The sequence below is a fragment of the Carcharhinus amblyrhynchos genome, chromosome 1, assembly GCF_965287045.1.
Source record: "Carcharhinus amblyrhynchos chromosome 1, sCarAmb.v2.hapA, whole genome shotgun sequence".
In the NCBI taxonomy this organism is placed as follows: domain Eukaryota; kingdom Metazoa; phylum Chordata; class Chondrichthyes; order Carcharhiniformes; family Carcharhinidae; genus Carcharhinus; species Carcharhinus amblyrhynchos.
In genome coordinates, this window is record NC_137324.1 from 85,457,221 (window position 1) to 85,471,984 (window position 14,764).

At 37.9% G+C, this 14,764-nt stretch overlaps 1 protein-coding gene across 3 annotated transcripts in view; it reads left to right on the forward strand.

Annotated features, from left to right (window-relative positions):
• Positions 1–14,764, forward strand: part of atp8a1 (ATPase phospholipid transporting 8A1) — a 362,709-nt gene that overhangs the window by 281,584 nt on the left and 66,361 nt on the right. For all 3 annotated transcript variants that reach the window (XM_080188142.1, XM_080188135.1, XM_080188148.1), the window contains exons 28-29: positions 542–664; positions 14,517–14,595. In XM_080188142.1, the coding sequence (XP_080044268.1) occupies positions 542–664; positions 14,517–14,595 (202 nt within the window). The remainder of the gene's footprint in view (positions 1–541; positions 665–14,516; positions 14,596–14,764) is intronic.

Sequence of the window (14,764 nt, forward strand, 5' to 3'; positions counted from 1 at the left end):
TTGAGTTTCCATTAAAGATCAACTAAAATCACATGTTCTGAAGTTTACTTTGATCATTTCCAAACGTGCAATTTAAAAACATTTCCATGTGCAGTTAGGTGTACCTTACTGGCACAGGGATTTACAGGGTTGCAAAATAGGGCACCTCTGATGAACAGCTCTAATCAGTATTCACACAGCTGAATCAGAAAAGGTCACACTGTATATTTATTTATGTTAATTGCAAAGAACATTTCAAGTTGACATGGTTAGTAAATCTCAAGTACTTCAGACCTGTTAAGTTACTGTTAGAATATGTACTGATTATAATGCATAAGACATACATAACATGGGTGGCTGTCTCAGAAGGTCTGACAGCATCTGTGGAGAGAGAATAGAACCAACATTTCCATATAAATGGATGGCTATCTCCTGCAAAAATGGCGCACAGTTAGGGTGTGATGTTCAGCAATTGTTATCCTATCAATATTGATATTTTGCGGCACCATTTTAATGCTGCTGTTGGAAAGGAAGAAATGCAGCTTATTTGCTTGTGTGTCAGATTTTCACAGCTTTGCCTCCCCTCACTTTGGGAATATTTGAGAGATCGTGTCGGAAGGAAAACATGTTGAAATATCCAGAACTCTACAAGACATCACAGAATGCGCTGAACTTCAACACAAAGGTAACTAATTTATTGTTACTCTAATATTCTATGTTCTATTATTTTTAATACTATCTACATAATCTTTTTTACAAAATATTGCAGTCACCTCTTCCATTCTTCTTAAAGGGGTACTAACTTGATGAAAAAATCTTTGACAAGTTGACTTCCATGTGTTAGAGTTGAGATGGAAAGAAAAGACATCAAAGTTGAAAAGCATTGGGAAAAAGACAGGATAGGATAAAAGGCATGAAATACCAAGAAACAGTGGTTAGATAAGTCCAAAATTCAGTCTTAAAGGAATGTGACTGGGAAATTCAACCTAGGTTAGTTTCTGATACAAAATTACCAGGGTGGTACGAGCATGCACTCGTGATCTTGAAACCCAAATAGAATTCAGCATCAGGTCTCATTTTGAATTAAGACAGAGACTTGCTTACCCTGCTTGGGCAGTACGGATTGCCTGTCAAGACTTGTTGAAATCCAGCTAGCCAACCTGAGGCACAGGTCCCGGGAGAGAAGGCAATCTGTGAGAGAAGTTCTGAGCCTTGGCCAGCAGCAGGCTGCAGCATTGACATGGAGCTAGGAAGACCACTCCAGATTCTTCTGACTATCCAGAATTGTTAATTTTTCTAATGTTTTTCAGCTATCTCCTGAGACACTTCCAGCAATCAATTGAGTTGAACCGGATTGTACAAGATCTGGTTATGCAAAGAAACGTTAGCAGAAAATTTTAATCTAACCTTTAAAAAAGGCGTGAATTCCTTGATTACTTTTAAACTTGTTCACTCTGAAAGTAGTTGCTGAGAAATAATGTCAAATTTTTACTTTCCTGTTCTATAAGAAAAAAACTGATCCTTTTTTTTCCCCTGATGGGATGAAGAAAAGCTGTTGCTTTTGTTTGCTGTTAATAAAGCTGTCTCCTACAAGCAGGAGTGATTAGTCCTTCTGGTTGAGATGTCTACAGGCCTTGTGTATTTGTAATGTTGTGTGGAAAAGGATTACTGACCCCTGTGGAGAGGTCAGGAGACGACAATATGAACTGCCATTAAATTTGTAAGGAGGAGGGAACTTACACCATCATTGATTAATGTAGAATTGTGAAAAATGTTTTTGTTTTCACAAGAAAATATTACTTCTTTTGTGAAGTAACTTTAAATCCTTCGAAGGTTGCACTTTTGTTTCAACATATTTCGACAATCAAATGTTTTGTCATTTCTTAATATTGATATGTTTTCTTAATTGTCTTTGTTTCAGTATGTAGAAACTCCACCTTCTCCAAAAAAAAGGTGGTGTGGCAAATAGAATTGGACTTTAATGTTTTTCTTCTATAATTACAGAATACAGTGCTCAAAAATGTACTCATAGATTTTAATTTTAGTAAAATTCAGTGTGTTTAGATACTAGGCCAACATAAGTTATGGAGACAGCAAAATGATTACTGCACAAACTTTATTTTGTTGTATAATTAAACTTGCAATGTTTGCAAGACCATCATATTGTGCCTTCTGATGACATTGACAAGATGCTCATCCATCCGAAGCCATTGGTACTTTCTAGAGGGCAGTAGGAGACTTAACAGCTGTTCGGCATTCATCACTGCTTTTGCCATCTAACATCATGATGGTAGCGAGTTCTAACATCAAGTCTGACATATATACAGAATGCATTTAATGGTTGTTTGGCAACTCACTTTTCCTTTCCCACCCTTAAAAATCCTTATTCATAAAGTAGAAACTGTGGTTAAAGTTGGACTCACTACAAGCAACAACTTGCATTCATGTTGCATCTTTAATGTAGAAAAACATGCCATGGCACTTCACAGGAACATCATCAAAAAACTACTATTGAGATGTATTTCCCCTTCATCACAAAGGTAATCAAATAACTTCTGACAAATTCCTTCCTACTTGCATGGAAAATATTGAAGTGATTATGAACATTTTTACAAACTTTAACGTGCATCACAAGGAAACGTCAAATTAAACTTGCCTCCATTCCTGCCCCCACCGTAAACTGTGCAGGAATGTTGTGAAAATATAGTCAGTCACCTCCATGGTCAGATTCTGAACTACAAGACACCAGTGAGAATCTGATTCAACTGCATGTGTGTAATTTAAAAGAACAGAAGAAGTAGAAGCAGGTGTAGGCCACCAGACCTTTCAGTCCTTCCCTGCCATTCAGTACAACCTTGGCTGATGTATGACTGCCTCAACTCCTTTTTTGTGCCATTTCCCCATAGCCCTCTATTTCTTTAATATCAATTATTTACCCACCTCCACTTTAAATACTTCTAATGATCCAGCCTGCAGATTCACCACACTCTGTGGGAAGAAACTTCTACGCCTCTGTTTTAAATGACTCAACCTTTTAAAGTTTGAAGTTTATTTATTAGTATCACAAGTAGGCTCACGTTAACACTGCAATGAAGTTACTGTAAAAGTCCTCTAGCTGCCACACTCCGGCACCTGTTTGGGTACATGGAGGAAGAATTTAGCATGGCCAATGCATCTAATCGGCACATCATTCAGAATGTGGGAGGAAACCAGGGTATGTGGAGGAAACTCACGCAGGCACAGAGAATATTACAGTACTATTTTTCTAAGTACATATGGTACGACTGGAACATGATAAATTAAATGATCCAGATTGTATTTAATAAATCAAAATTGACTAAAATGACTCCTTCACCCTTGCCACCTCGCCACTCACCTTCAATTTCTTACAGCACTGTCAAGTGTTTCATACTTAATTTTATGTTGTTGACCATTTTTTAATTCAATGTCATAGGGATAATAGAATCCGTACAGTGCAGAAAGAGGCCATTTGGCCCATCGAGTCTGCACCGACCACAATCCCACCCAGGCTCTACCCCCATATCCCTGTACATTTTACCCGCCAATGCCTCTAATCTACACATCCCTGGACACTAAGGGGCAATTTAGCATGGCCAATCAACCCAACCTGCACATCTTTGGAGTGTGGAAACAGAAGCACCCAGAGGAAACCCACGCAGACATGGGGAAAATGTGCGGACTCCATACAGACAGTGACCCAAGCTGGGAATCGAACCCAGGTCCCTGGGGCTGTGAAGCAGCAGTGCTAATCACTGTGCTACCATGCCACCCAATGCCTCCTCTGTCTTCAACATTAATAAAATAGAAAATATTGGTTTGCTGATGTCTTGACTTCTGGAAGTACCAAAGAGTAGTGTCCCTGTGAACAAATTGCTGCACAATTTTTGATGTTTTTTGCATTCCTGACAAATACTTTTTAGCACAATATTTCGCAGTTCATTTCAGACTTCTAATTGTAAAAGAAAATACTAGTTGCAATATTTTTAAAGTATCAATACAACTAAAAATGTCTTTTCTGTTTTTTTCTGAGATTGCCTGAACATGTGATCCTGTAATTTGTGCAATTACAAACATTCAATACTCCCCCACAGGCTGACATTGAAAAAAATACTTAACGTTCAAAGGAATTGGTATATATTTGATTTATCCAGATGTGCGTGCTTAAACTTGGTTTTCATACTTTTATATTACTACCTTGTACTTTATCTGATCCAATAAATAGATTTCATCTGACTAGAATTAATCATTTATTTGTTGAAGACTCATCACAGAATAAGGTTTCAGTAATCCAGACAGCCAGTAATTTGCAATTCATATCAATTTGCTGACTATTCAACCAATTCAAAAGTCCAGAGGCCCCCTCAAATCTGACTGACATCATGATTTAACATCACTATAGAGTCTTGTACTTTTCTAGTCAGTTTGGGCTGATTATGTCTGACAGTCTTTGCCATTCCGGTCAAAAGAAATGACGGTCTTAGGCCTGTAGTCATTATCTTGCAATGTTGCTTGTGGCTGTTGTGAGCTGAGTATTGATGCAGAAGTTATCACGTAACACAAAAGTATTAGTTTATTGCTACATTCCCATTGGTAGTTGGTGGGTTTTTATTCTGCTTTCAGTTTTATATCAGTTACTTCAATGCTGCTCAATGTGGTAGTCGAGACACTGTGCCACCTGGTATAACAACGTTTTCATCCATCACTGATATCTGAACAGAATTTATATCACACTATTCGCTATTATGGTAGCAGGTGTCCTGTTGCACAAAAGGTTAACAAAGCAGTTGACCAGTTATTCTCACTACGAAATCTGATGTTCAGAGAATATATTGAAACTGATTATAATCTCCGCCGAACTTCTCAAAATCAAAAAAGATGCACAAGTCATCAGAAAATGTTGATAACCGAGGGGTCAGCTGCACCCATTACTGTTGAGTCTATCTCAGCAAATATGAGCAGGTCAAAAGAATCAGCCTTTCCAATTTGCATACTGCAAAAGACTGGACAAATGGATGGATTTGGTCATCGAAAATTCTGCTGCCCTTGTCTTAACTTGCAGCAAATCTTGTTCTTTATCACGTCTGTGCTCATTGACCAACGTTGGCTCCCGGTCAAGCAACATCTTAATGTTAAAACTCTCATCCTTATTTTCAAATACCTCCTTAGCTTGCCTCCCCTTGTCTCTGTGATTTCCTCTTGCCCCATAACCCTTGTGAATTATCTGATTGTGGCCTCTTGTGCATTTCTTATTGTAATGCTCCACCATTGGTGGCAATGCCTTCAGTTGCCTAGACCCCAAGGCTCTGGAATTCTCTTGCCACACTTCTCTACCTCGCTTTAAGATGCATCTTAACACCAAACCCTTTGACCAAATTTTTGGTCATCTGAAAATATCTCTATAATATGGGTCAGTGTCATAATTAGCTTTATAAAGCTGCTGTGAATTGCCTTGGGAAGTTTCATTACATTAAAAGCATTATAAATAGATATTGTTATTGGGGAGCTTATTTTATAACGTTAAGGTGATCATGCAGGTGGTATAATGGAAATTGGAAAAATGAAGATTAGCTTTAAAACTGACCATTTGCTAGAAATGTGCGACTACCCAAACAAATATCTAGAATTTGCTACTGTGTGGCATTTCGTGGTGATATCTGTTAGACTTTTCCCTCGCCCTTTAGTTCGACATATTTTGCAGCACATTGCTAAAAGTTCAAGGTCACAAGAGCATCTTGGACCTTGATAAATGACTGGACCAAGAGCTTATTCCTGACCAATCAAATTTAAGGATGTGAAAAGTAACAGAGGAATGACAGAGAGAATATGTTGGTTGAATTGACCAAGGTAGATTCAGAAAAAACAACTGGAATTTTCCCAACACAGGATAAGCCCAAACATTGGACCAAATATTCCTCCAGACCACATGGGCAGACAGTGGGAATACAGCACCCAACTCAGAGGTTGCAGGGAGAGCCCATCATTCAGTTAAGGATGATGGGCAGGTTCTCCAACCACCAGCATAATCTTATGGTCAGCAACTCTGCAGTCTTGGGCAGCACTGCCAAGGGAGGTTATCACTGCTGAGACTGCAAGTAGAAAGAAAAGGTGCACCGGCAGAGAAGGTTAAAAATTTGTTCCTGTGCCAGGGCCAGGCAGGAAAGCCCCAGTGATCAGGAGGGAAACTATTGTAGGACCAGCATTTGTGAATAATGGGGGTTGGGGGGGTGCTCATACTTTGGCCATAGAGTCTCTAAATGCAATGGTTTCCCTGGAAAACAGCGTCCTCACATGGTGATGCCAGCAGCCTGAGGAGATGGCTGTCAATTGAACCCTTACAATAGCTTACCTCCGGTCAGTACCTTTCCACTGCCGGTAAGGTGGCTTAGCTGCAAGTATGTATCAGGGAACATTTCCAAATTGGCTCCCTGACATTTTACCAGCCGTCTACCTTCTTATGTGTTCCCCCCACCACCATAGGCCAGGGAGTGAGAATGACAGATTGGATTAAGATAGAGGGAAAAAAAGTAAGAAAATAATTTTCAAAAATCTCTTAATGTATCCTATCTGCAGAAATGAGACCTCATTGCTTCAGGCCAATGAGGTTTGAGTGGTAAAGCAGGAGTACAAATCTCACCATTAAAGTCCAAAAATGTGCAGGTTACATTGATTGGCTATGCTAAATTGCCCTTATTGTCAGGCGTAAAGGGCTATGAATTAGAACGTGCTGTTGAAGGAACCTGATGAGTTGCTGCTATGCACCTTGTATATTATACACACTGCTGCCACTGTGCATTGTTGGTAGAGGGAGTGAGTGTTTAAGATGGTGTATCATGTGCCATTCAAGTGGGCTTCTTTGTCCTGGATGATGTCAAGTTTCTTCAGTGTTGTTGAAGCTGCACTCATCCAAGCAAGTGGAGAATATTCCATCAGACTCCTGACTTATGCCTAGTAGATGGTGGACGGGCTTCGGTGAGTCACCACTGAATTCATAGCCTCTGACTTTATTGTTTGTAGCCACGGTATTTATATGGTTAGTCCATTCAATTTCTGGTCAGTGGTAAGTCCCAGAATGTTGATAGTGGGGAATTCAGCAAGGTAATGCCATTGAAAGTCAAGGGGTGATAGATTCTCTCTTGTTGGAGATGGTTATCATCTGGCAGTTGTGTGGCGTGAATGTTTCTTGCCACTTGTCAGCCCAAGCTTAAATGTTATCCAAGTCTTGCTGCAAATGGATATGGACTTCTAAAATACTTGAGGAGTCACAAATGTTGCTCAATGAGAACAACAGCAATTCAAGAAGTCAGCTTGCCTCCACCACCTCGAGGGGTGGGCAATAAATGGCAGTGATGCCCACAATCCATGAATTATTTTTAATTGTACAATCATCAGCAGACATCCTCAATTATAACCTTATGACGGGAAGGTGATCAAATTGGCTGAAGACTGGCATCTGTGATGCTACAGATCTCTGGAAGAGATCAAGGTGGATCATCGAGTTGGCACTTATGGCTGAAGATCGTTGTGACTGCTTCAGCCTTTTCTTTTGCACTGATGTGCTGGGTTCCTCTATCATTGAAGATGAGATATTTCTGAAGCCTCCTCCTCCACTGAGTTGTTTAATTGTCCACCAAATTGTCCACGTGGCAGGACTGCAGGGATTAGATCTGATGTACTGGTTGTGAAATTGCTTAGCTCTATCTATTACTTTCTGCTTTTGCTGTTTGACACACAAGGAGCCCTGTGTTGTAGCTTCACCAGGTTGAGACCTCACTTTAAGGTATGCCTGATACCTTAATGAAAAGCTTTGATAGAGTAAACACATAGAATGTTTTTGCTTGTAGGAAAGAGGAAAGCTAGCGACCATTAATGTGGGATATGCCAAGAAATCAAGTAAGGAATTCAGAAGAAACTCTTTTGCTTAGAGAATGGTGAGAATGTGGAACTTGCTCCAATTATTCCATATTAGCAATTAGTAGAGATTAATTTAAGAGGAGGATAGATAGGCAAACAAGGGAGAAAGGAACAAGGGATCCACAGATAAAGGTAGGTGGGAAAAGATGGGAGGAGGCACATAAGTGCCAGTATGGACCTGTTGAACCAAACAAATATTTCTTTTTTTAAGTTAGTTATTACTTTGTTAACATGTACTAATCGCAAAAACACTACCCAGCCAGAGTTTAAATTTTTGCTTCTGTCAAGAGGACTGTCAGACAGGTGATACTGGGAGGCTAGCCACCAAGTAGAGTAAACATTAAATAAGGTATCACTGTGCTCAATAGAGTCCTTGAGGTATCTGGGAACCCTGAGTTCTTGTTCATAGTACTTCTCAGAAACTGTACTGCCTTTGTACTATCGGGTGGTTTATTCAGATTCTTGGCTTTTGGATGTTTAAGTCATTATATTCATCTTCATATGGAAAGAGTCCATATTTATGTTTTTTGTCACACAACCTAGGTCTCTGATAGACAAGTGAGAAAAATTAGGGTTACTGAAAAGAGAAGCTTTAAAAAATATATTTAACTGCAAAAGAACGTTTAATCAGAAAATACCTTTCCAGATTTTCAGGTTCAGTAAGCCTTTCACCATTTTTCTGTTTTTATTTGAATTGCAACACTGAACTTGTGGAAAGACATAATGCAGCGTGAGGCAAAGTGACAGCAGTTTTGTTTATGACTCACTGATACACTGGGGAAGATTTTTGCCTTGTCATCTGGGCATAAAGTTGGGTTGTGGGTGGTCTGCCCTTTATAGAAACTGCCTGAAATCGATGGAAATTAAAATGATCAGCAGCAGCAGTTTTATACCCTTGCAGCAAGTTAAAAATCTATTCCTTGTTATTTCCTCATCTTTCAATCAGCAGCTTTATAGTTGTCATTGTTTGGTCTGTTGTTAGCTTCAATTTCTTGTTAATATAACTTGATGATATAATGATGAAGGTTAATTAGCTATAACTGTAGCCCAACTCTTTGGAAACTCCTTCTAAAGGTCTTCCCGCAGTGAAGTCTCATTTTACAGGCTGCTTTGCAATAAGTGACTCCTGATATCAGCACAGCAATGGTTCAATGTGCTGTGGAGAAGCCATTCATGAAAAGATTAATAATGAGTTGGTCCCATCTTAAAAATACATCTGAGAACTTCAGTTCTATTTGTTTCTCAACATTGCAGTCAATTTTCATTAACATTTTTATGCAGCTCCTAATATTTTTAATATTACTTAAACCCATTTTTTCGATCAAGGGTTGCTGCAGACTGTTTGTACTTCATTTTATGAACATTTACAATTTGATGCAGTTGGTGGTTTGCATGAATCATTCACCACTGTTGCAATTGTTTATACGTTTATTTTCTTCTCTGCTTTTTACTTCTCCCATCTCATGCCACTTTGAATCTTTCCAAGTCCTGCTATTTAAGGAAAAATGAAGAACTAACAATTAAAATGCTGCATTATAAATGAAATACAGAACAAAATAAAATTGAATTTAGTGAACTAAACCACTTGTTCCGGCCAACACAACTTGTATCTTCTGTATATTTAAATTATGCACACAACACAAGATTATTTTCTGAAACTCGCCCTACTTCCCTATGTGAGCTTTTGTGTGTATAGCTTGATTTTAAGTGCATGTTGAAGTGGCCAACACATGTATGATTGCATGATGGTTTAACCACAGTAAATCCTCAGAAATAATCAAAACCACTGGTAGCAATGACAGCTTGCATTCAGTTATAATTTACTAATTACTAAATCAAAATTACACACATGTTTCTGGTGCTTGAAAATGACGCTGTTAGCAACTATATGTAAACTGTTTTACTACTATGTATGCAGTCTGATATTCACTATGCAGCTAAACTATTAAATACGATTGAAAAATAGGACAATTTGCAGAGGATGGTGCATAAAAAGATCCATTTGAGTAAAAATTAAGATTAAATGCACTTCATTGAACATCTCATTGGGTGTGGCATTGATTTGCTATGAAAACCAAGCAAAACATTGAGTGTAAAGATGGCATTTGTGAAGTGTGAATAATGTATTTGCCAGAAAATTGAAAACATAAATCATTTCAATTAATACCCATCTGTGCTTTTGTCAATCAAAATCTTATAATTAAATCACTACAGGTCATTGAACAAACCAAACTCTGACATCATAGAATCATAGAATCCCTACAATAAAGAAGGAGGCCATTTGGCCATCAAGTGTGGACCGACCACGATCCCACTTAGGCTCTAATCCCGTAACCCCACGTATTTAGCCTGCTAATCCCCCTGACACTAGGGTCAATTTAGCATGGCCAATCAACCTACCCACACATCTTTGGACTATGGGAGGAAACTGGAGCACTCAGAGGAAACCCAAGAAGACACTGGGAGAAAATGCAAACTCCACACAGTTGGTGACCCAAGCCAGGAATCGAACCTGGGTCCCTGCTGCTGTGAGGCAGCGGTGCTATCCACTGTGCCACCATACTACCCGTGATGGCCATCTGATTATACTTGACATTTGTTTAAATGAATATTTAAGTGGCATCTTGAGTTAGTTGATAACACTCTCAATTTTAGAAGAATATTGTGTGTCAGATGCATTGTAGACTTGACCACATAATTTAAACTGCCCATTACAATGTAGAGAACAGTACTGCATTATTGGAAGTATTGTCTCTCAGTATGATATTGTTCAGGTATTTGTCAAAGATTAGAATGTTCTCCTGGTGGTCTGGCTCGCACCAAAAACAGATGATCAGATTATTCACTTGTTCTTTATGGGATCTTAATTCTACTCATGAGCTGTCACAGTTCTGTGTAATAATGGAAACTAAGTTTCAAAAGCAAATAATTGATTGTAAATTGCTTTGGGATAGAAAATAATTATATATGTTCTAAAGGTAAAATGTAAATGCAAGTTCTTTTTCTTAAGACCAGAAGGAATTAAATGTTAAATTGTTTACTTTTTTGCTAAGACTGGGTGTATTTGATTTTAAGATAATTTTAAGTTTAATATAATTACAGACTAAATGTTTAATGATGCTCTGAGAACTTTGTCGCTCCAAAAATGAATTATTGAGTATGAAGGGAAAGTTAATGCAAAAAATGAAATTTACTCATTAAGACCTATAATGATGAATTTGTACAGAATCTCTCAAAATCTCCTGTTCAAGGAAAAACTGAACTTTTGGGTTTCAAAAAACAATGAGTGTTTTTGAGAGATGCTGCTACTGTGCCTCATATCTTTATGATTAAGGTTTGCCAGACAACACTGGTGATAATAGACATGCCACAATATCATCATCGAATGGTTAAAGCACAGAAAGAAGCTATTCAGCCCCTTGGGTTTCTGCAAAGGCACCTCACCCAGTTGCACTCTCCCACCCTTTCCTGGGAACAATGTAACTTTCTTTTCTTCTGGAGTTTATTCAGTTCCCTTTTGAAAGCTGCAATTGAATCTGCCATGCACTCCAGATTCTAATCATCCTGCATAAAAAATGTCCTTGTAGTTTTATTGCCAATCACCTTAAAACTGTGTCTTCTAGTTCTTAATCTCTCTGCTGTAGGAAACAATATATGTCTATTCTTGACTAGACGCATATGATTTTGAATACCCCCTATCAAATTTCCTCTCCACTTCATCTTTTTCCAAGGAGTATAGCACCAGTTTCTTCAGTCTGTCCTCATAACTGAAGTTTCTTGTACTTTGAATCATTCTGTTAAATATTTTCTGCACTCTTCATAAAGTCTTCACACCCCCTAAAATGTGTTATCCAAAATTGGGCATGTCAGAGTTGACACAAAGTATTAAAGGTCTTGGGTATTAGATTCCCACATGCTATGAAAACTATTTTTAATCGAGAATAAGTGGGTCCACAAAACAGTTTTGCTGTTCTGACAACCCTATGTCTACAAGCAAGCAAGTCACAAAATCATTGGCAATCATATTACATTATTTGACATACTGGACATTGATCTGTATCAGGAGGTCATTCATCAGCCCTGAAGGCTGCCCTTTTCTCAGCATCTAGTTCCCTTCCCAAAATCACAATTATTTTGAAATGCACAAATCTGTCCAGAACTTAAGCAAGCTATCCAGGTTGACATTTCAGTGCAATACTGAGGAATCGCTACATTGATTGAGGTGCTATCTTTAAGTAAGACTTTAAACTTGGGCCTTATCTGCCAGCTGAAGTGGCTGAAAAGATTCCTTGACATTTATTTGAAGAAGAGTAGATTTCTCCCAGAATCCTAGACAACTTTCCCACTTTAACCAATGCCATCAAAAACAGATGATCTGGTCATTCATTTATTTGCCACTTGAGATCTGTGTGTGTTGTCTGCTGCCTGTACATACATAGGAACCGTGACTGCACTTCATAAGCAATCTTTTGGTTCTTAAACACATTGGGAGGTCCCAATGACATCCTAAATACAGGCTTTCCTTTCTTTGCCCAGGCCATTAAAGGTGGCAGTGCAAGCAGAATCCTTTGTTTTGTATCTACTGCTGAGAAGTTGAGAATGGGTCTGATAAAGGTCTCAAGATTGTTAAGGATTATAATGGAATAAATAGTGTGGATTGTTTCCAGCAAGATGACACAAATTACCATCATGACAAAAAGAAATAAAGGAGAAGTTTGAAAAAAAATTATTTACACAAGAGGGCGATTAGAACATTTAATTCTTTGTCACAATCTACTGTTCAATCAATATATAAATTATTAGTAAATTGAATAGTTACTTTATGAGAGACTGATCAAAGGAAATGGAGAGCAGCAGAGTAGGAAAATGTATAAATGTTCCTGGGATGTGACATAAGTTCCAACAGCTTTACACAGAACTTTTCACTGATGTCAGTAGCACATTCACATTAAGTAACTTTGTTTTATTGATCTTTGCCTTGTCAGACTGACCTCAGCATTTCTTAATAAAGTTTTAATGAAGGTCTTTTTGACTCTGATTCTGTTTTTCCATAAATAAAATTTTAACCACTTACCATTTTGAGAAATTAGATATTTCTCTAAATGCTTTACTTTATGTTCATTGCATAGAAATGCAATTTCAAAAGTATTTTTTAATACTTTGCATTTCAAATCATTTAGTCTGGAAGAATCCTGTGCACAGGGAGTTCAGGGCTATTACTATATATTCTGTGTACCAGTTATCTTACATATGTAATGTAAACTTGTCTGTGCAAAACTGCGAACTGTCTAAAATGTAACTAGGCAGATTAATCCACCTTGCAGGAAGTGGTCCTGCACTTCATGAATTCTATGCTTGTTACATCATAACTGCAGTTCAGTAAGTAACCAAGTCTTAAAAGTTGCAAGATGGTACTTTGAGTTCTTAAAACCGTTTTATTCTTAATCCTTAATTAACACTTGGATATCAACAAGCAGAGCTTCAATCTCCAAGGACAGATTGTAACATTGCAGCTGGCTAAATAATTTGAGCTGAACTAGCTTGATTAAAACTTGATAGCTGCTTTTTAACAATTTGAGAGAGAGTGCAAGTTTATGGTCATGTCAGTCAAATTCGAAGTACTTTCATTTACAAAATGCTGAGTGCCATCTGGAAGCAGTGGGAAAAGGGCAGGGGAGGAGGAACAATGTGTATGCTAACATCATAATGAGAAACTACCAAACAAATATTGGGAGCATTTGCTTGTTGAATCTTATAAACTTATACTTTCTTGCAATGGGTGAATATTACTCTTCATTTTCCATTTTATTTATGTAAATAACTAATCAAAAATGAGTGAGTCACTTTTGATACTTTGAATGCAATAAACAAATAAGCAAAGAGATTGGGAGAAAAAAGTCCACTTTGGCCACTTGAGCATCTCTTTAACGTGTCCAGCACAGCCAATGATGATTTCCCTGCAACCCATTTCCTTTAATTCAACAAACTAATACTTCAGGGAGTTTATAAGGCAGCAGATACTCTCCAGTCATTTGATTAAATGTAGAAAAACAAATCATTCATGAATTTCAAACATATTATTAGGATGGTTAAATACTTTTAACTTTTATCCCTTTAGCACCAAGTGTTTTTAGTGCAAGTATATTAAAGTTTAGTTTCTGACTTAAGTCAGTTGTTTGGAATGCATTTAAATTACAGATATGCGACAAGTGGTGGAAATTATTTTGCATGTAGATTTTATATCGAAGGTAAAGATTCATTGCTGAAGTTTATAGTGGCAGGATGCTGATTTAAAAATGTCACTACAAAAAATGAAATTCTGATGCCTGGCTTGCAGTGCCAGCTTAGTAGCAAATAACATGTGCAGCAATTCCAGAAACAAAGTAAAAATACAGCAATCATATCAAAAGATGTTGCTGTAGGCCAAACTGCAAAAGAAGCTTGAGTACTTAAAAGATTAAAAGTGGTTGTCAGTAAAAACGCCTCACAGTGGTGGTGAGACAAAAACACACTTAGTGAATTTGAAACCATGATAAAGAGAAGGGTTAGAGTTCACAGTGCTGGTTTGCCGTAAATGGTTCTCATGGATTTTTCTTTTCCCATAGGTTTTCTGGGTGCATTGTTTGAACGGCCTCTTCCACTCGGTTATTCTGTTTTGGTTCCCATTGAAAGCCCTCGAGCACGGTGAGCAGCATAGATTAACAGAAATGTTTAGAAAGATCTTTTCTGGTTATCTTATTTCCTCGTGCACACAATCCAGAGTTTGCCATGTTGTCATTCTCTCCTAAACTGGTAAATATAAAATTAAACCTTTACCCATCAGTTCAAATTCTGCTTCAACGGTTTGTCTTGA